The 23,660-nt window shown below is 38.2% G+C and overlaps 1 protein-coding gene across 2 annotated transcripts in view; it reads right to left on the bottom strand.

The window, feature by feature from the left end:
- Window positions 1-23,660, bottom strand: part of LOC120487575 (transcription initiation factor TFIID subunit 4) — a 109,794-nt gene that overhangs the window by 46,105 nt on the left and 40,029 nt on the right. For both annotated transcript variants that reach the window (XM_039683790.2, XM_039683791.2), the window contains 3 exons: window positions 23,320-23,450; window positions 20,552-20,677; window positions 15,030-15,086 (listed from right to left, as the gene is read on the bottom strand). In XM_039683790.2, the coding sequence (XP_039539724.2) occupies window positions 15,030-15,086; window positions 20,552-20,677; window positions 23,320-23,450 (314 nt within the window). The remainder of the gene's footprint in view (window positions 1-15,029; window positions 15,087-20,551; window positions 20,678-23,319; window positions 23,451-23,660) is intronic.

Raw genomic sequence — 23,660 nt, 5'->3', positions numbered from 1 at the left:
CTATCTATCTATCTATCTATCTATCTATCTATCTATCTATCTATCTATCTATCTATCTATCTATCTATCTATCTATCTATCTCTCTATCCATCCATCTCTCTATCCATCCATCCATCTTTCTTTCCATCCATCCATCCATCTCTCTATCCATCCATTCATCCATCCATCTCTCTATCCATCCATCCATCTTTCTTTCTTTCCATCCATCCATCCATCTCTCTATCCATCCATTCATCCATCCATCTCTCTATCCATCCATCCATCTTTCTTTCCATCCATCCATCCATCCATCCATCTTTCTTTCCATCCATCCATCCATCCATCTATCTATCCATCCATCCATCTTTCTTTCCATCCATCCATCCATCCATCCATCCATCTTTCTTTCCATCCATCCATCCATCCATCCATCCATCCATCCATCCATCCATCTATCTATCCATCCATCCATCTTTCTTTCCATCCATCCATCCATCCATCCATCCATCTTTCTTTCCATCCATCCATCCATCCATCTATCTATCCATCCATCCATCTTTCCATCCATCCATCCATCCATCCATCTTTCCATCCATCCATCCATCCATCCATCTATCTATCTATCCATCCATCCATCCATCCATCTCTCTATCTATCCATAAAATCCATCCATCTATCCATCCATCCATCCATCTCTCTATCCATCCATCCATCTTTCTTTCCATCCATCCATCCATCCATCCATCCATCCATCTATCTAGTATCCATCCATCTTTCCATCCATCCATCTCTCTATCCATCCATCCATCTTTCTTTCCATCCATCCATCCATCCATCCATCTTTCTTTCCATCCATCCATCCATCCATCCATCCATCCATCCATCCATCCATCCATCCATCCATCCATCCATTTATCTATCCATCCATCCATCTTTCCATCCATCCATCCATCCATCCATCCATCCATCTTTCTTTCTTTCCATCCATCCATCCATCCATCCATCCATCCATCCATCCATCCATCCATCCATTTATCTATCCATCCATCCATCTTTCCATCGATCTATCCATCCATCCATCCATCTCTCTATCCATCCATCCATCTTTCCATCCATCCATCCATCCATCTCTCTATCCATCCATCCATCCATCCATCTTTCTTAGCCTTTCATCCTGAATCGGTCACACAAACACAATCTCCCAGTAATCTGGATGGCTAATTCACTCAAACTCACTCGTACGTTCATGTTTTAGGGGCGGAGTAAGAGGAGGTCCTTCCTGATGACTCGTTGTGAAAATTTAGCCATCTTATAAAATACACACGAATTAAGGTGAGATCGTATTGGTCACACAGATCCAGATCTCCAGCTCACGTGTGTGTGTGTGTGTTTCACTTCTCATGAAGCACAAGCTCAGTTTGTCATGATGGCCAAACCTGCCCGTCTCTATCAGCCCTGCTAAACCTTCTGTTCCCCCACAGGCTCGCGTTACACACACACACACACACACACACTCGTGCAGACAGATGTCTGCGCCGGAGCGGAACGGGAGGATCGGGCTGGTTTGGGGAGTCTTTTACTGGGCAACACTGAGGTTCAGTAACACTAAAGTCTGGAACATAAAGGACCAGCAGGGGTCAAATCTGGCCCTCGTCCCCGGCCCCGGGACACTGAGGGGGCCATGTTCCTCCAGACAACAATCCTGCACATTTTGCCAAAAAAATTTGTAAAAAAAAATTCTACCAATATAGCAACAAATTCATAAATATTCACAAAAACTCTTATTATTAATAATAAAATATATAACAAAATAATAAAATATAATTAATAATAAAATAAATAATAATAAAGTTTATTTGAAAAATGCACCTCAATTTTATCAAAAATATTTAAAAAAAAAAAATATTCATAAAAAAAATATACATAAAATGTAACTAACAGTAATACAACATAATTCTATATAATCTAGGGAGGGTCTTCATTTTATAAACAATTTGATTGGATCGCCAAATTTACAATAGAAAATATTATTGCTTTATTTTATTTCCCCCAACTATGGAGACTTGGTGACGTCAGCAGAACAGAGATGTCTCTTAAAAGCAGAGGGAAATACATTTTCATGATTTATCATGAAGACAAACATATTTTTCATCAGAATAACGTGCACTGATTAAACGTTCCTTATAAGAAAAATGTACTTAGAAAGTCCATTTTGATTTTATGGTGACTTTAAATATCAATATTTAACATGAGAGATTTTCCACATCAGATATCAGTGCAATAAAACATGGTTGTGTTTCAAAAGTCAGACAATTAATTAAAAGGAAAAGTTATTTATAACTATACTGAGTATTCGAAAAGACACATTCAGAAAATGATTATGCCAATCCGGTTTAGTGTCTAGTTTAGAAAAAAAATTCAGAGCAATTTCTGAGCAGTTAATGAGCAGTCAGAGTTAGAGCATTAAGAGTTCACAGAAACATGTAAATCATTGATCTGACATGACCTCAGGGTCACACAGGGCTCGCCGCTAACCTCCAGAGCGACCAACTAAAGATCAAGACATATTCACGCACCGGAATGAAGAGAAACGCATGCAGAAACAGAAACCTCGGGCTCATTATGAGGTCACTTCCTGCTCCTCATGAGGTCACTTCCTGCTCCTCAAGATTCAACAGAACCACAGACATGTGTGCGCTGTTTGATTTTGGCTAGAATTAACTTAACAGCAGTGAAAAATAAAAAATAAAAACACCCAAATTTAGTACGAAATCCACAAATATTAACCTATTAAATAATACATAAATTAACACTTGTAATTTAAAATAATAATAATAATAATAATAATAACATTAAATTAATATTTAATTAAAAAACACAAATATAGTAAGAAATCCACAATTAAATAATAAAAAAATTAAAAAAATAATTTAAAATAATAATAATAAAAATATTTAATATTTAATTTAAAAAACACAATGCACAAATATTAACCTATTAAATCATAAATAAATTAAACTTATAATTTTAAATAATAATAATAATAATAATAAAACATTAAATTAATATTTATTAATAACACAAATATAGAAATAAATCCACAAATATTAACCTATTAAATAATAAATACATTTAAAATTATAATTTAAAATAATAATAATAAAAAACAATAAATTAATATTTAATAAAAAATACAAATATAGTAAGAAATCCACAAAAATTAACCTATTAAATAATAAATAAATTAAAATGATCATTTAGAATAATTATAATAATAAAAACATAAAAATTAATATTTAATAAAAAACACAAATGTAGTAAGAAATCCATAAATATTAACCTATTAAATAATAAATAAATTAAAATAATAATTTAAAATAATAATAATAATAATAATAAATATTAAATTAATATTTAGTTTAAAAAATACAAATATAGTAAGAAATCCACAAATATTAACCTATTAAATAATTAAAATAATACTTTAAAATAATAATAATAAACATTAAATTAATATTTAATTTTAAAAACACAAATATAGTTAGAAATCCACAAACATTAACCCAAATAAATAATAAATGAATTAAATAAAAATAATAAAAAAGAAAAAAAAACTGTAAAATAATATGTAATTAAAATTAATTATTAAAAATGTAACCCAAAGGCAACCTAAAATATAATTAAGACACATTTAACTTCTTAACTTGGAGAGCACAAGTGTGGAGGGCTTCACTGTATTATTTGAAGGGGAGTTTGGGAATAAGCAAGAGGAGATCATTAAAAATCTGCTTATCCATGTAGAAAATCTCCATGTTTGGTGTCACCACTGCTTGGGCAAGCAGTCTTTCTCCTCTCAACCTCTCGCTCTTTCTTCCTCCTCCACGTCACCTTCTATTGATCAGGTGTAATTTGCATCAGTGGCAGATGAACAGAGTCGTGTGCGGATGATTTATTCATTTGGAATCAAAAAGCAAAAGAATCTTCAGAGAAGGAGAGACTGCGGGCGTTGAAGAGGAGCCCTCTCGTTCTCTGGATCCCTGGGAGCCCCGGGGCCGGTGCTGTGCGAGTCCTTCTAATTAACAAGGTGAATCACGCCGCCACTCTCTAATTAGCCAACGCCACAATCTAATGGAAGCGTACGGCACACTCAGAAACTCTCTCCAACCTTTCTTTCTCTCGCACAGGTCTTCCCCACACACGGGAGGGCGAGAGGGAATGTGCAGCGCTCGCTCCTCGAGGGTCAGAGGTCACGCTGGAAGACGCCGACACGTCACCTCAGAATAATGCTCACTAATCAGATTGGAAATTTACATCAAAATTTGAACTTCATTTATCAATGGAATTTCATTTAGGATGAAAAGGAGTTAGCAATAATTATTTTAGAACACCTAAATAAATATTCTTGAAAAATTAGCACAATTACAAATTGTTTGGGAAATCATTCTTATTAAATTGTTAATCAAATGGGTAGAAGTAAAAAATAAAATCTGAATTTAATCAACATAATTGTATTATATTATACTATATATTAATATTTATTTGCAAGTATTTTTTAATTTATTTTACCATTATTTTAGAAAAGCAAAACTATATATATTTTTATATATATAACCTCATTTATGAAACACGCACAACATGAATTTGTGTAAATTGTCTGTAAAATAATTTTTATTAATGAGATGGGCAGAAGAAATCTGTAAAATGACAAATAAAATTAACAAAATCAGATTTTTTTAAAAAGAATATTATATTATACTATAAATTAATTGAATTGAAATATATATTTTCATTTTAATTTTTTTACCATTATTTTAGATATTTATATTTTATTTTATTATATTGTATTTATCTGTATTTTTACCATTATTTTGTAAAAGCAAAATTATTTAATATACTAAGCATCATTCATGAAACATGCATGGAAGAAATAATTTTTAGTGTACATAAATTATTGAATCAATGTGGCGTGCAGAAGGAAGGAATATCATTCTATCCATTCGTATAATGAATGAAATTATAAAATTCATTAAACACTACAGTTCAAAAGTTTAGGGTCAATAATATATATTTTCTAAGAATTTTTTTTCAGAAAGGATGCATTAAATTGATCAAAAGTGACAGTAAAGGCATTTATAATAAAGCAAAATATTTCTTTTTTTAATTACATGCAGTGACCTTTCCACTCAAAGAATCCTGAAAAAAAATCACGGTTTGCACAAAAATATGAAGCAGCAACTGTTTTCAACACTGATAATAATCATAAATGTGTCTTGAGCATCAGATCCTCATATTAGAGTGATTCTGAAGGATCATGTGACACTGAAGACTGGAGTAATGATGATGAAAATTCACAGGAATAAATTCAATTCAACAATATATTCGCTTAGAAATCAATTATTTTATATTTTAATAATATTTCATATTTTTTAGTGTATTTTTGATCAGAGTTGATGAGCAGAATAGACCCCAAACTTCTGAAAAATAGTGTATAAAATAAAGCATGTGTGAACCGGGCCGCTGTAAACAGCATTAATTTGTTAAAAGTTGTTGGTTATTCTCTGAAGATCACCTGAACTGGACTGAGAGGTCACGGGACGGCTAGTCTGGAGTCTGGTTTTCTAACACTGACCGTTTCATCTTTCTGTTCGTTGTGTGCCATTCGCCTTCTCTTTGGTTTTGTTGTTCAGGCCCATCAGTTCATCCCCAAAAGAGTAGCGCTTCATGCCCGATTCCCCTGCTGCTAACATCCCAAGGAGATCCACGCACAAAGAGAAAGACCTCCTACAGGCGGCCACACACACACACACACTGTTCAGATTCCTCGCCATCTCGCTCACAGGCACAAATCTCGCTTTGTGTTGTTCTTTCTCTCATTACGGCACTTTGTAATAATATTCACAAACACACAGGAACACCAAAGGTATTTTTAAAGCTTGCTTTTCTTCTCCGCTTCTTTTTCATTCCATCTGAAATTTGACTTCGGGAATTTTAGGGATGAAACAAGCAACCACAACAAGGAAAATAATAGATTGAGGACAGACGTTTCAGCGGCTGCGTTGCATCTTTTGTCTTGTAAAAAGGCTTTGCTGTGAAACTTTTAACCTTAAAAATCTGAGTTTTTGTTGAGATTAAGATCAAATGTTTCTCCTAGACAGCAATCAGACGTTTGCCAACGATTCCTGCTTTTCATCTTGGAAAAAAAAGACCGTAAAAAGTGCTCCATAAAGCTTCTCAGCAATGTATGTCTGCTAGTATGTCAATGCAAATTCATATTCCCCGAAGGACAAATGCTCTGAGCTTCTACACGTTACATTTAATCTCAGGTTTCTTTCGTTTCTACATCTCGCATTTTGAGAAACAATCACGTTTTCCACCCAATGAATCATTAAAAAGACAAAGAATGAATAGATGAAATGCTTTTTTGCATGTTGTCAAGTCTGACCTGTAGATATGCCTCAATGGTCAACTGATTTAGCCAACACCAGATATTGAGTCATTCGAAACATGTTTCACAAACGGATAAACTTAGCTGTAATGCATCAGAACCATTACAATTCCCTCTATGATGGAAATATTACATCATATTCTGAGGTCTTGGCAAAATCAATGCACTTCTTTGCTCCTGCGTAGTCACATTTTCCGAAGGATGGTTCGCTCCACAGAAGGAACCAAAGCGTTTAGGCATTATGGGATGTTTGGATCGGGCTTCTACCCACAACACTGAACGCAAGAACGCAGTTCTAGCATAAAGAAGACAGATATAAAGACGGAGGAGGGAAAGAAACTGTAATCGCCTGAGGAGGGAAAATATTTGGGAAAAGTTATTGGAACAAAAAGCGATTCCCAAAGGACACGTGAAGGACCTCAGCTTCACGAGGATGCGAAAACCGTACAAGAAAGAGAGAATGTAAGACACACAGAGGGGAGAGAGGACAAACGGTCTAGAAAAACGCGGCATTTTTTTGTGATTGTTGCGGGCAAAAATTGATTGATTACACGGCCCGTTTTCTTTAAAAATGCGATGGAATATGCGAGATATTTTGTGTTTTTTTGTTTATATAGCACTATTAATACACAACCCAAGTTGAACCAAAGTGCTTTACATACAGATTCCCATGAAGGATAAAAATAAAAACATACTTCAACCAGTTAAAATATCACATCTACTCATTGTAGGCTAAGGACATCAGATATGATTTACACAGATGCTTAAAAATCGACAGCGATTATTTATGCAATTTTATGCGATGAAATTGCAGGAACTTGCAAAAAATGCGGTTTGATGAAAAAGAGAAAAAAAAAGTGATTCCCCCAACATCATGTTCTCACTAGGCTAATGTAAGAGTCATTTCTTATTATTGATAAGCAAGCATACTACATCATAGAAAGTGCTGTGAATATTTAATTTCTCATCTTGTGAGAGTGTAAATAAGGTGTGGCCCCTTTAAGAGCTCTCTGCAGTGTTATATGTGCGCCTCAAACACCCCATGTGTGCGGGTAATTTCTGTTTGATGCTACTTCTTTTATCTTATGTTGTTTATTAAGTAACTATGTGATGGTAGAACGTGCGGCAGACAGTTATACCAGTTCGATTTGTGAGATGTCAATCGCCTATTTCATAACGTTCCCATGGAAACGGGGGGAAATGGTTGCTCTTGTGTGAAGCAAACGCAACATTTTTCAACTTTCTGCTACGATACAAGTGGCTTTTTTTGCAACGAAAATGCGAGGATTATGAAATTATGCAAACCCCGCATATTTTGCACGGAAATCGGCAATTTATGCGGCAAAAGTGCGGCGTATTTGAAAAAATGCGGCCCCCGCATAAATATGCGGACTTTGGCTGATTTTGCATTCAATTCAGCGATCGCATAATCGCGTTTTTCTGGAGGGACTGAATAGTGGTCGTGACAGAAATACCAGCCCGTTATCATCCCAAGGCGTCATATAGTGACGCTTTTGTCTACATCCAACACACATGGCACCCTTTAGCATCAATATGAGACGTAGATATGGGCCAGAAGGCGCCTCCTAGTGGTCTAACCCTAACACTACCCCAGAACTAAACCTACCATACACTGTAAAAAATGATTTTTTGGTGAAGTAAATACTAGTGAAAAAACCCAATGTAATTTACTTGAAAAAGTTAGTTCAGGCAAGAATTTAAAAAACTAAGTAAATTCCATATCAGTACTTATTTCAAGCGAGTATAAATGAAAGTGTAAATAAATATCAACTCAATAAAATTAAGTAAAAATTGCTCAACTTTTCTGATACTGGGGTTCCCATCATGCACTGGACCTTGAATAATTAATGAGGTTCATTTTTCACTGGTTTCCAGCTGTATTTACACTGTTTTGTCATTGATTTTTGTTTTCAGCATTAGTAAATTGCCATTTTGTGACATTTCGAGTAAATCTTTTGCTTAAAACGACACATTCAAACACAAAAACGATCCATCAAATGTTACCACCATTGTGTATTGTCTACCAAGTATTGAGGTGTTTGCATTCACATAAGGCTTAAAGTCTGACATGATGTATATATAAATTACTTAGATGATCTAAGTAAAGAACATACTATAAATGACTAATAAAATTCAAGATAATTGTTTTAGTGAAATGTAATACAAAGGCAAAGGAAATCGGTATTAATCAACCTTTTACAAGCCGAGTTAAAATTACTTATTTTTTGTAAAGTTTACTTAATTCCACATTCCAAGTAAATTTAACTTAAAGATTTCTAATTAAAGCTACTGGTAAATATGTTTAGGTTTTTACTTGGCAAATCTTTGTAAATTTGCTAGCATTTTCTGAGTGAGATCGTTTAGCAAGGTTTTTTCAAGTAAATCCTACTCCAAATTTTTTACAGTGTACCCGAACAAAGCTCTGTGCATGTTATATTGACGATAAAGGGTGCCATGTGCGTTGGATTTCAAAAGTGTCACTATATGACGCCCTAGGATGTGAACGCGTTGGAAATACAGGTTTGGAAGGAGTAAACCGTTTTTGTTTGAAGGATCTCTTTCCCGGTCGGATTGATCTCGGCCCACTCTCAGTCTTCATCAGCTCTGGGAGCGAGCGTTCACCAGCGCCTCTCTTACTCTGTCCTTGTCTGTGACACGCCGGCCGGCGGCTGCGCTGACCAGAGGCTGTTGTGGTAAAACACAACGCTTTACCCAGGTGGTCAGCAGTGGTCACTCGCCGTCCTCTCCTGTTCAGATGATGAATCTGTGTCCGTGTGACCTGACACAGTGATGTATCTGCCAGGGCTTCTCTCGCTCGCTCTCTTTTATGTATTTGCGGCTTCTTTCACTTTATTTTGCCTTCTTCTTCTCTCTATTTGTCATGTGTCCCCTCACAATCTCTCCACTTTTCTCTGCAGATTCGTTTTATCTGCAGCGAGGCGCTGCTTATTAGGGTGGGCGGCCCTGTTCCTGTTTGCTGTCTCTTTTTTTTTTGGGCATTGATTTTCACCGAGGGCGCTTTAAAAATATCCCATCTGACCTTTGGGCATCGCTGAGGACTGTGGAAATAGGTTCCCGAACACACTCGCTCGATGACATTACGGGGAGTCGGATGTTTGTGAGGGGCTGAAATAAGACGAATGGATAGAAACAGACAACATCTCTCCATCAGACGCACGCGTTTGTAGAGGAACACGCGTCTCCCGAAGGAAAGAAAAATCACCAGTCGAAATCACAAATAGAAAACACTTTCAGACGAGTCTCAAACTGTGCTCAGGTTTGCCAAGATGCCAAAGGTTAGAGATATAAACTCGAGATGATAGAACTATAAAATGCGATCCTCTATACTCTTAAAGGAGTAGTTCACTTTTTTTTAAAAAAAACTTTTGCTGAAATTTGATAAATTTCAAGATGTCCATGTCTTTCTTTCTTCAGTTGAAAAGAAATTAAGGTTTTTGATGAAAACATTCCAGGATTTTTCTCCATATAATGGACTTCAATGGGAACCAAATGGTTCAAGGTCTAAAAGGCAGTTTCAGTGCAAACTGCAAACTGTTCAAAGGGCTTTAAACGATTCCAGATGATGAATAAGGGTCTTATCAAGCGAAACGATCGCTCATTTAATAAATAAATAACAAAGTTTATGTTTTATAAGCTCAAATTGTCGCCTTGCTCTGTTCTGTGATGCGCGTTCGTGACTCCTGTTCATGAAAATGAACGAATCTTTTCCCAAATCCATTCGCTCATTTCGTTCGTTGAATGAACCAAATGACACTATAAAAGTATCGTTCATTTTGATAAACAGGAGAGTCACGAACGCGCATCACAGAACAGAGCAAGGCGACCATTTGAGCTTATAAAACTTAAACTATATATTTTTTTTTAAATGAGCGATCGTTTCGCTTGATAAGACCCTTATTCATCATCTGGAATTGTTTAAAGCCCTTTGAACAGTTTGCAGTTTGCACTGAAACTGCCTTTTAGACCTTGAACCGTTTGGTTCCCATTGAAGTCCATTATATGGAGAAAAATCCTGGAATGTTTCCATCAAAAACCTTAATTTCTTTTCGACTGAAGAAAGAAAGACATGGACATCTTGGATGACATGGGGGTGAGTAAATTATCAGCAAAAGTGTTTTTAAAAGTGAACTACTCCTTTAAGGTCAATGGTTAATGCCGACAATGGGCAACCAGATAAGACACAGGGCCCATAACTGGTATGAATTATCCAGATATAAATGTATTGTCCATTTTCAATGGGAAAATGCCCAACCAACAATCGTTCAGAAACTTAGATTGCTCCAAAAGTTGCCCTGTGTATCATCACTTCACTGGATGACCAGTAGGGTCAGTTTACATCTAACCTAATAAACTTTCGGAGCATCTAAGACAAAGTTCATGCATGAAACATAATGCCGATATAAACATATTGAGAGCTTCATTAGGACTCATGAGCAGTAAAATAATAACCTAATATAAGGGGATGGATGGATGATCCGTGGAGTCTGTCTGGGAGAAATTACTGAGATATTAAATTATATTTTGTTGCGTTGCCCATGGCTTTATATTGTATAAAAAAATGAAAACTACTTCATCAATTACTCACCCACATCATTCCACACCGGTAAAACATTTCTAAGGAGTGTGAATAAAAGACAACTGTCACAATATTTTCCCTTTGAACTACTTTAAGAAATGAAATTTGGTGTTACGGAAACGACTAGAAGTGACACTCACAAAAGATGCGGAAAGAGTCCATACACACACACACACACACACCACAGAAGTGCAATGTATTGTGTGTTTGTGTGTGTTCTGGTGTGGTTATGAGTAATAAACCCCTCTCTCGCCGTTCTCCCCGTCACAGAGAGTGAAGGCAGTGCGGATCAACCTCATTATCCTGATGGAAATTTGGGCAGATGTGCGAAACCTCCACGACACACGCAAACAGCAGCTCTGTCGCCCGCAGCCAATCAGATGAAGACCAGAGGAAGAACCGCACTGAGAAACACCACCATTACACCCAGAGAGAGAGAGAGAGAGAGAGAGAGAGAGAGAGAGAGAGAGAGAGAGAGAGAGGGAGCGTTTCTGGTGGAATAGCAAATAAAAGAGAGATTTCAGCCTTTTTAAAATTCTGATTGGAAACAAATTGGGGGTTTTGACGACATATGAAGAGAGCGAGTGTGTGTGTGTGTGTGTGTGTGAGCAGTAGTAGTCGCTCTGTGAGTTGTAAAGTTAATCTGCAGTGTTGAGATGATGAGCTGCCTGCCACTTAACAGGGCGGAGATCCACTTTGATCACACGGCCTCGGGCGCAGCCTATTACAAATCACCTCATTTACATACAGCACAGGCTGATGGGAAGACTACAATCCACTCTTAAGGGTTACCTCGCTAATGTGGAGCAGAAGAGCGGGAGCGAGAGGGAACTTGAAGAAAAGATGGACAGTCAGGAAAGCAGCGCTAGCTAGATGATAATGAGTTAGCAAACCTTCAGACAGAACTCAGATGAGGCTCTCTCAGCCGGACCACATCACACACCGATAGATAGAGCGACAGATAATGAGACATTTCTACAGAACAGATGATGCTTTTCTTCAGAGAATATTAAATGGACTGCATTTATATAGCGCTTTCATAGACCCACTAGCCACCAAAGCGCTTTACATTTTGCCTCACATTCACCCATTCACACACTCATTCACACACTGACGGCGGTGTCAGCCATGCAAGGAGCGTTAGGAGCAGCTGGGGTTAGGTGTCTTGCTCATGGACACCTCGACACTTGGTCAGGTGGAACCGAGGACTGAACCACCAACTTTTCGGTTTGTAGACAACCCACATGAACCACTGAGCCACTCAATACAAATAAATCCGTTTTGACTGTCAGCACAACAAATCTGTTGTTGAACAGACACAGAAAACTATTGATGACAATTAATGATTTTTTTTTCATTGCAGCTCATCAGCCGAACCAATCAGAACTGAGTCTGAGAATGCTTACAACTTACAATTCCATTTCAGCTCATGGTGAACAGAAGGATGGATGGATGGAGATAGACAGAACGATCAGAGAGATAGATAGAAAGATCAGATAGATAGACAGAACGATCAGATAGATGGATGGAGATAGACAAACGATTAGATGGATGGATGGATGGATAGATAGATAGATAGATAGAACGCTCAGATAGATAGATAGATGGATAGATAGATGGATGGATGAAGATAGACCGAACGATTGGATGGATGGATGGATGGATCGAACGATTGGATGGATGGATAGATAGATAGATGGATAGATAGATGGATGGATGAAGATAGACCGAACGATTGGATGGATGGATGGATCGAACGATTGGATGGATGGATGGATGGATGGAAAGATAAATGGATGGATGGATGGATGAAGATAGGATGAACGATTGGATGGATGGATGGATGAATGGATGGATGGATGGAAAGATAAATGGATGGATGGATGGATGAAGATAGGCTGAACGATTGGATGGATGGATGAAGATAGGCTGAACGATTGGATGGATGGATGGATGGATGGATGAAGATAGGCTGAACGATTGGATGGATGGATGGATGGATGGATAGATAAATGGATGGATGGATGGATGGATGGATGAAGATAGGCTGAACGATTGGATGGATGGATGGATGGATGGATGGATAGATAAATGGATGGATGAAGATAGGCTGAACGATTGGATGGATGGATGGATGGATGAAGATAGGCTGAACGATTGGATGGATGGATGGATAGATAGATGGATAGATAGATAGATGGATGGATGGATGGATAGATAGATAGATAGATAGATAGATAGATAGATAGATAGATAGATAGATAGATAGATAGATAGATAGATAGATAGATAGATAGATAGATAGATAGATAGATAGATAGATAGATAGATAGATAGATAGATAGATAGATAGATAGATAGAACGCTCAGATAGATAGATAGATGGATAGATAGATGGATGGATGAAGATAGACCGAACGATTGGATGGATGGATGGATCGAACGATTGGATGGATGGATAGATAGATAGATGGATAGATAGATGGATGGATGAAGATAGACCGAACGATTGGATGGATGGATGGATCGAACGATTGGATGGATGGATGGATGGATGGAAAGATAAATGGATGGATGGATGGATGAAGATAGGATGAACGATTGGATGGATGGATGGATGGATGAATGGATGGATGGATGGAAAGATAAATGGATGGATGGATGGATGTATGGATGGATGGATGAAGATAGGCTGAACGATTGGATGGATGGATGAAGATAGGCTGAACGATTGGATGGATGGAAAGATAAATGGATGGATGGATGGATGAAGATAGGCTGAACGATTGGATGGATGTATGGATGGATGGATGAAGATAGGCTGAACGATTGGATGGATGGATGAAGATAGGCTGAACGATTGGATGGATGTATGGATGGATGGATGAAGATAGGCTGAACGATTGGATGGATGGATGAAGATAGGCTGAACGATTGGATGGATGGATGGATGGATGGATGAAGATAGGCTGAACGATTGGATGGATGGATGGATGGATGGATGAAGATAGGCTGAACGATTGGATGGATGGATGGATGGATGGATGGATAGATAAATGGATGGATGGATGGATGGATGGATGAAGATAGGCTGAACGATTGGATGGATGGATGGATGGATGGATGAAGATAGGCTGAACGATTGGATGGATGGATGGATAGATAAATGGATGGATGAAGATAGGCTGAACGATTGGATGGATGGATGGATGGATGAAGATAGGCTGAACGATTGGATGGATGGATGGATGGATAGATAAATGGATGGATGAAGATAGGCTGAACGATTGGATGGATGGATGGATGGATGGATGAAGATAGGCTGAACGATTGGATGGATGGATGGATAGATAAATGGATAGATAAATTGATGGATGGATGGATGAATGGATGGATGGATAGATTGATAGATAGATACGGACACCTGAGTGACACATCTAAAGCCCAAAGTCCTTTCTTTAAAGGTCAGGACACGAGTGTCGCTCCGCATTAGTCGCTGTGTGCAGGACACTCGTGTGTTCAGATTCTCGTTTATTCTGCTGGGAATCAAGAACGGCACTATTTTTTTAATTGGCAGCATAAAAAAACGAAAATCAATGCGGGAGAAACAAAAGCAAGCAATCTGAGCCTCACATCGCGGTAACAGTTTCTAATCGTCCCCCGTTCTGCGAAAGCGAGACGAGGACGCCTTTCTGATGCTAATGGCCTCGGCAAATTATCCGACAAACGGGGAAAACTCTGACTTCATCTCAATCAGATCTCCGGATAAAAGCACGGCACATTCTCCTAAATATCAGCTCAGAGCTGGAGAAAAGAGGAAAACGCTCATTTCTTTCGCAGGACATCAATCAATGAAAATAATTCCTCAAACTTTCTTCTGTTTTTCTCCCAGAGTCAGACTTTAAATGGCATTACATATGTAGCACAGCATAAAAAATTAATCTGCCGGAGCCTTGAAATGTCAGTGGTAATGATGGAAGCCTCACCTCCTTTGCTTTCTGCTTCAGACGGGCTTGTTCTGGATCTTCTTGCCGCGAGCGACTCTGGGAGAGAGAGAGAGAGAGAGAGAGAGAGAGAGAATGAACGACAGAAGGAACGATGGAGAGAGAGACGGGCAGGTGAGCGTGTCGGGATCTCAACTCATCCGCGCACTAAAATAGTTGCGGACAAACGAGGGCAGATCTGATGTGTCAAGGACAGTGTGTGTGTGTGTGTGTGTGTGTTTGTGCGTGTTCAGCGGTGACTGACTCTGCGCCCGCAGGCTGTGCCCTCCAAACATTGCTGACACACACACACACACACACAACACCACAGGCAACAACTAATCAAAAGACACAATTTACAAATGCAGCTTCAGCTGACACTCATCTGTGTGTGTGTGTGTGTGTGTACAAACCTATTAAGGCCCGTTCACACCAAGAACGATAACTAAAGATACTGTTAATGATAACTATATTACACACCAGCGCATAATTTCATTCTGTTTATAATAAGCGCACGCTGCAGTTTTGTCGTCTGCCTCTTTAAATGCTCCAGCTCTTTAAAGCAGGATTCTGATTGGCTGTCAATGTTTTTATCGTTCATCGGCTGGAAAAATAAATCATTCTGAAAGTGATCGCAATGATGTTTTCCACTATTATCGTCACAGGTGTGCTGTGAACTCTGCTATTATTTCATATTCAGGACGATTTTTAGAACTATATAGTTATCGTGTGAACGGGCCTTAAAGGGATAGTTCACCCTAAAATGATCTTCTGTCATGTTCTTTCAAACCTACATGAATTTCTGTCTTCTGCTGAACACACACAAAAAAGCCAGTATCCCACAGTTAATGGACCCCATTGACGTCCATATTATGGAAAAAATACTATAGGGCCCATCAACTGTTTGGTTCAGAATTTTAATTTTAAGGTGAACTGTCCCTTTAAGGGTGTTAGTCCAAGGCCTTCTGGTCTAGGACGGCACCATTAATCGAAATAAAAGTGAAATCGTGATATGACTACGTGTGATTATCAAATCTCAAAGGCTGTGATGGAACTCAATAAATATATGCGCTGCGTGTTTCAGAGTGAAGCGTGGCACTGTTGTCTTACACACGAGTATCGTATGATCCGGTGTTTTCAGTGTCTCGGGTCACACATGAACTCGGGGTTGGTCTCCCTGGCTATTTTAGTACAGACAAAACACATTTTAATTTATTTTTCTTAAACTGGACGTTTTAAATGTTCAGAGAATATTCAGAAATAACGTTTTCAGGTTAATGCTTTTACTTAAAAAAAAAAATCGGTAAAATATGTGTGTGTGTGTGTGTAAGAGTGTGAGTTTGAGAGTGTGTGTGTGAGTGGTCAGTGAGGGTAAATCTCTCTGCTGAAGCATTTAATCGTGGCCTTGTGTGATTCTACTCGCATTTTGTCTCTTAAAGAGAGAGGGAGAGAGGAGTGTGTGAGGTGTGTGTGTGATCCTGAGGGCTTTGTGTTTAGGTCTCCAGTCTTTTTTTAATTGCCCCATGAGGATGTCTCCTAACTCTCTCTCTCTCTGCAGGAGAGGGGCGGCACACACTCTGCCCTTCCTCGCTGCTAATTGGTTTTAAATATATCAGGCGGTTCACGTACTGGTCGCTATCTCGGCTGAGAGTAATGCGTTTGGCCCCTGGCCCTCGAGCTCGTCCCTGAAGACTCCAGTCATATTTGAAATGGACGATGAGATTTATTTTAGTAGGTTCATGTTTAAGGGGTCAAATCACGCTGAGCTTAAAGACGCACAGCGAGAACACAAGGACACACACGAATCAGAGCTGATTAGCGCTTTCTGTTCCCACGGAATGATCTAAACCCACAAGATCGCTTTGTTCTATTAGTCAATATTCATTCACTGCCAGTACTTTACACTATTGTTAACATCAGTTAATGCATCAACTAGAAATGAGCAATTTATTTTAAAAACATTTAATCATCTTTTTTTTCTGTTAGTTAATAGAAGAACAATTCACAGTGCATTAACAGAGACAACTTTTGATTTTAAATTACGATAAAGTAAGATTACTAACTGCTGTAGAAGTATTGTTCATTGTTAGTTCATGTTACACTCTATATAGATTCTATATAGAACCCTAGAGTTCATGACTCAATTTTAAGGAATGCTTAAATAATGTTAAATGTCATAAATTATCGCATAATATTCTCGTGTTTAATGGGTTATTTCATTTTTAGTGATGACATGTTTAATTACAAACTGTTTAATCCAATTAAATTAATTAACACTAATTCCATATAATGACCCACTAATGGAACCGGTAAAAGCTTCTATATATACATTCCTGATGGAACCATTTAAGATTGTAAATGGAATTGGTAAAAGGTTCTATGCATACATTCCTGATGGAACCCTTTAAGGTTCTAAATGGAACCGGTAAAAGGTTCTATATATGCATTCCCGATGGAACCCTTTAAGGTTCTAAATGGAACCGGTAAAAGCTTCTATATATACATTCCTGATGGAACCATTTAAGATTCAAAATGGAACTGGTAAAAGGTTCTATGCATACATTCCTGATGGAACCCTTTAAGGTTCTAAATGGAACCGGTAAAAGGTTCTATATATGCATTCCCGATGGAACCCTTTAAGGTTCTAAATGGAACCGGTAAAAGCTTCTATATATACATTCCTGATGGAACCATTTAAGATTCTAAATGGAACTGGTAAAAGGTTCCATGCATCCATTCCTGATGGAACCCTTTAAGGTTCTAAATGGAACCGGTAAAAGGTTCTATATATGCATTCCCGATGGAACCCTTTAAGGTTCTAAATGGAACCGGTAAAAGGTTCTATATATGCATTCCCGATGGAACCCTTTAAGGTTCTAAATGGAACCGGTAAAAGGTTCTATATATGCATTCCCGATGGAACCCTTAAAGTTTCTAAATGGAACCGGTAAAAGGGTTCTATATATGCATTCCCGATGGAACCCTTTAAGTTTCTAAATGGAACCGGTAAAAGGTTCTATATATGCATTTCTGATGGAACCCTTTAAGGATCTAAATGGAACCGGTAAAAGCTTCTATATATACATTCCTGATGGAACCATTTAAGATTCAAAATGGAACTGGTAAAAGGTTCTATGCATACATTCCTGATGGAACCCTTTAAGGTTCTAAATGGAACCGGTAAAAGGTTCTATATATGCATTCCCGATGGAACCCTTTAAGGTTCTAAATGGAACTGGTAAAATGGTTCTATAAATGCATTCCCGATGGAACCCTTTAAGTTTCTAAATGGAACCGGTAAAAGGTTCTGTATATGCATTCCTGATGGAACCCTTTAAGGTTCTAAATGGAACCGGTGAAAGGTTCTACATATACATTACTGATGGAACCCTTTAAGGTTCTAAATGGAACCAGTAAAATCACACTAGTGATTAAGGTTCTAAATGGAACAAGTAAAAGGTTCTATATATGCATTCCTGATGGAACCCTTTAAGGTTCTAAATGGAACCTTTTCTTTTAATAGTGTCACTAGTGTGATCAACTAATGTTAACGAATGGGACTTTACTGATTCATTCATTGTTTCCAGACTACAGTGGCAATGATCTGCTACAGACGACACGTTTACGATGCGTTTAAGTTGAGAACACACACCATGTTTCCCTGATCGCATTTTAAGCTTCAGCGGAGTTCAAATTCCTCACAACCGTGAGACTTCAGCTTGCACAACGTCCCGTCCCAAAACAAAGTCACAGAGGTCGGCGTGGCCATTCACACTCACACCTGAGCTAAACTGAGTCGTTTTGGCCGACCAGCGGAAATATAATCTAGCTCCGGCATAATAACGCCATTAGGCCGAAGGGAGGCGAGAGGGACTTCACAGCGGGTCATCGTCTCTGAGCTAAATGAATTAATGATGGAAACGAGCCCAACTATTTCACTGCGGCGCTGCGGGCGACGGGAAAAGGGAACGCAATCGCATCTTTAATTGGAAACTCCGTCGTCTGGGGTTATCAGGGGCTTCCAGGATCAGACGCACACTCTCAGATATAAACTTTCTTCAAACATCCTCAGACAAGTAGTGGGATGAGATCTGATCAGTCACAGCATCATGAGCTCTTTCACTGCATACACACCAGATATACTCAACCTGTGTTTCTGTGTAAATAAACACATTCAGGTGTAAATTGCATAATTGAATTAAATTATTCATGAAACACAGGCTCAGTATATCTGGTGTGCATGCAGTGAAAGAGCTCATCATGCTGATTTCTGCTAACTGCAAAAATGAATGCAACCATGCAAAAAAAAAAAAAAATTCCACAGATATTAGGTCTGTGATTAGATTTTTAGTTATTTTTGTATTTTTTTTCCCAAACTAAGTTAAACTAAATGAAAATGAGAAATGTTGCTTTGGAAACTAGATGAAAATGTGTTTTTTTATGGTTTAAATTTTATAAAGGTCCATTTATATCAAGTTTTTCAAGCAATGAAAATCCCAAATAAATGTACGACTTTTTTTATGATCCAAAACAGAAGAAGCGCTCTCATACCGGAACGAAAGTGAATCACTCTGCTTTCCTGCAGATCATTTATTGCAATAAATCAAGCATCTGATAATGGCAAATTCACTTGATTTAATGCTAAATATGTGGAATGATACTCAAAAAAACATATTGATTGGTGTTTTATATAGAACTGACACAAGCAAATAAGGTTTTCTTACGATTCAATCATAAAACTAATAAGCGTGTGATTGATTGATATTATTGTTTTTATCTATATTAAGTTTAAGGAAAAGCATGCCTTTATGCATATATTTATTCATGTTTATGTAACTTATTATTCTACTTTCTATCCCACTTTCTGCTGTAAGGTTGAAATTTCTCATTTGTGAGACAAATAAAGGCTAATCTTATCTTATTTTATCTTACATCTTTATTTTGAACATGTAAATACAATTCAAAAAAGAAATCAGAGGGATAAAAATGGGGGGAAAAAACAGATGAACAACAAAATAAAACTAAAAATAATTTCCAGTAATTAAATAATTAAATAAATTAAATAATGTACAAATAATAAGAAGAATTTAAGGTTCTAATACTATTTAATAAGAAGAAGATAAGAATTTAAATAATAAGAAGAAATAATAAGAATATTGTGCAAAAGTTCATTTATTTCAGTAATTCAACTTAAAAGGTGAAACTAATATATTATATAGACTCATTACATGCAAAGTGAGATTATTTGTTATAATTTTGACGGTTATGGCATACACCTATGAAAACATTTTCAATATATTCTAATTTTGAATTTGAATTTTTTTAATGTAATAAATTAGTTTCACCTTTTAAGTTGAATTTACTGAAATTAATTAACTATTCTAATGTTTAAAGTTTCACCTGTATAATCAATGAAAATATAGTTCTTTTCACTACACACAAACAATATATGTACGTGAAAATGTGCGATCAGACGGGTGTATTAGTCCAGATAGCGTTCACCGGGAGAGGATCTGAGAGGTTACCTTCGCTGCTCGGAGGAGAATCTCTCGCTCTCGCTCATCTTTCCTCTGCTTCTCCATCCGTTCCAGCTGCTCAAAAAACCTGAGCTGCGAGCGCACATCAGACGACTGCTCGTACCCCTCGCCTTCCTGGAGACACACACACACACAGAGCTCAAAACTTCTGATACTCGTAAACACATTTTAACTTATTAATGAGTGTTTATTATGACTCAATGGTGATGAAAACCTCTTCTCAGGCAGGTGAGACGGAAGTTTATGGGGCTAGCGCAAAAAACATGTTTACTTCAGAACGCGACCTCGATTGTTTTGTGCACTTCCTGCTGCTTTTCATTTTCTGACGAGCTCGTCTCTCCTCTCATCCCTGGCTCCATCTCTCCTGTCCTTTGTTGGCTATGAAGTCAGGACGATCTTGTGTTTTGCTGATGTCGACACGGGTGCTCATTTAGAAACCAGCGGCACACGCAAACCAACAAAACAAAAAGCCACAACACACACCACACAGAAAAACAAAACGTCCGTGACTGCGCGCCTCTCCGCTGAACTACTCGCCATGTGCACAAATAAACAGCTTTTAAAGCCGTGTTTTCCTCGTTTGTGGGTTTGTTTTGTTCGTCTTGGGTTGATGCGACGCGGTGTTGGACTTTCTGGCTGTGCGTTTGAATATTGAATTGTTTACCTGGATGCTTCTGTCTCTTTGTCACTTATGTGCCCAAAAGTTTCCACTTTAACGACACACTTTACGATAAGATTGTGTGTGTGTGTGTGTGTGTGTGTGTAAGGGATGGTTCACCTACAAATAAAACTTCTGTCATTAATTATTCACCCTCATGTCGTTCCAAACCCGTTTCGTTATCTTCAGAACACAAATGAAGATCTTTTTATTTAAAATGGAGATTGACAGTCTACACAACTACCACTTTGACGCTTCATATAGTTAGTTTCTAAAGAGATCGTAAAACTAATCGATATGATTTAAATTTAAATTTTCTGAAGAGACTCGATCGCTTCGTACAGTATGAACCCATTGAATTTAGGCTTTTATTCACATATGTATATTTCCTCACCATCTCATCCCTAGTACTGGCAAAGAGCTCTGTGTGATTGTTAGGGCATTGCTAGTGTATTCAAGGTGGTTGCTAAGGCGTTGCTGGGGCATCACTAGGGAGCTGCTAAAGTGTTCCAGTGGTTGTTAGGGCATTGCTATGTGGTTTCTAGAGTTTTCAAGATGGTTTATGTGGCATTCTGTGTGGTTGCTAAGGTGTTGCTATGTGGTTGCTAGTGTATTCAAGGTGGTTGATAGGGTGTTGCTAAGGCATCACTAGGGAGCTGATTGTGTGTTCCAGTGGTTGTTAGGGCATTGCTATGTGGTTTCTAGAGTGTTCAAGATGGTTTATATGGTATTCTGTGTGGTTGCTTAGATGTTACCATGTGATTGCTAGTGTATTCAAGGCGGTTGCTAGGGCATTGCTAAGGCATCACTAGGGAGCTGCTAGTGTGTTCCAGTGGTTGTTAGGGTATTGCTGGGTGGTTTCGGGTGGTTTCTCCTAGAGTGTTCAAAAAGCTTTATAGGGCCTTCTGTGTGTTTGCTTAGGTGTTGCTATGTGGTTGCTAGTGTATTCAAGGTGGTTGATAGGGTGTTGCTGGGGCATCACTATGGAGCTGCTAAAGTGTTCCAGTGGTTGTTAGGGCATTGCTATGTGGTTTCTAGAGTTTTCAAGATGGTTTATGTGGCATTCTGTGTGGTTGCTAAGGTGTTGCTATGTGGTTGCTAGTGTATTCAAGGTGGTTGATAGGGTGTTGCTAAGGCATCACTAGGGAGCTGATTGTGTGTTCCAGTGGTTGTTAGGGCATTGCTATGTGGTTTCTAGAGTGTTCAAGATGGTTTATATGGTATTCTGTGTGGTTGCTGAGGTGTTACCATGTGGTTGCTAGTGTATTCAAGGAGGTTGCTAGGGCGTTGCTAAGGCATCACTAGGGAGCTGCTAGTGTGTTCCAGTGGTTGTTAGGGTATTGCTGGGTGGTTTCGGGTGGTTTCTCCTAGAGTGTTCAAGAAGCTTTATAGGGCCTTATGTGTGTTTGCTTAGGTGTTGCTATGTGGTTGTTAGTGTATTCAAGGTGGTTGATAGGGCGTTGCTAGGGCATCACTATGGAGCTGCTAAAGTGTTCCAGTGGTTGTTAGGGCATTGCTATGTGGTTTCTAGAGTGTCCAAGATAGTTTATGTAGCATTCTGTGTGGTTGCTTAGGTGTTGCTATGTGGTTGCTAGTGTACTCAAGGTGGTTGATAGGGTGTTGCTAAGGCATCATTAGAGAGCTGCTAGAGTGTTCCAGTGGTTGTTAGGGCATTGCTAGGTGGTTTCTATAATGTTCAGGTTGGTTTATATGCCATTCTGTGTAGTTGCTTAGGTGTTGCAATGTGGTTGCTAGTGTACTCAATGTGGTTGATAGGGTGTTGCTAGGGCATCAGGAAGCTGCTAGAGTGTTCCAGTGGTTGTTAGGGCATTGCATTCACAAGCAAACAGACATATAAATACCCAATGCATGACTAATGTTTAAAAAAATATTGTTTCTCTCCGGATATTTTAAGTGTTGAACAGAAAATTATTTTCATGTTAATGTTTGAATTAGTTTTTGCTGTGAGCAGATGCATGAAACAATGTGTGTTTGTGACACTAAAATAATGTTTGTGTGATTTGTAGGAAAACTATTTACAGCAACAGAATACACGTATAAATAAAAGCCTCTCTTGCACACTGATCCCGTCTCGTACCTTACAAGAGTCCATTCTGTTCTGGGCGATGAAGGAAACTTTCTCCAGCACCGTCCGTAATCTGGACTGGGTGGCGTGAGAAATGAAGCTCACAGCCTCCAGCGGGACGTCCGTCACTCCAAACTTCTTAGCTGAAACAAGAAAATATCAATAATCAAACAAAACACATCACCGCACAGATGTTTGGAAGGACGTCCGGTCCAACGAGAGAAAATTACATCTGTCCTATCTTATAAATCCTCCACGAAAAAAGGTCCAATGTGTGTTGAGAAAATAAAGGTTTGTTATGGTGAACTGACACGACCTGCGCTTAAAACACAAATATGCTGAGGTAGGTTTAC

Source organism: Pimephales promelas, chromosome 10, assembly GCF_988280905.1.
Source record: "Pimephales promelas chromosome 10, fPimPro1.hap1.1, whole genome shotgun sequence".
Lineage (NCBI taxonomy): Eukaryota > Metazoa > Chordata > Actinopteri > Cypriniformes > Leuciscidae > Pimephales > Pimephales promelas.
Note: the sequence above shows the minus strand (reverse complement) of the source record. Positions and strands in the feature narration are given on the sequence as shown.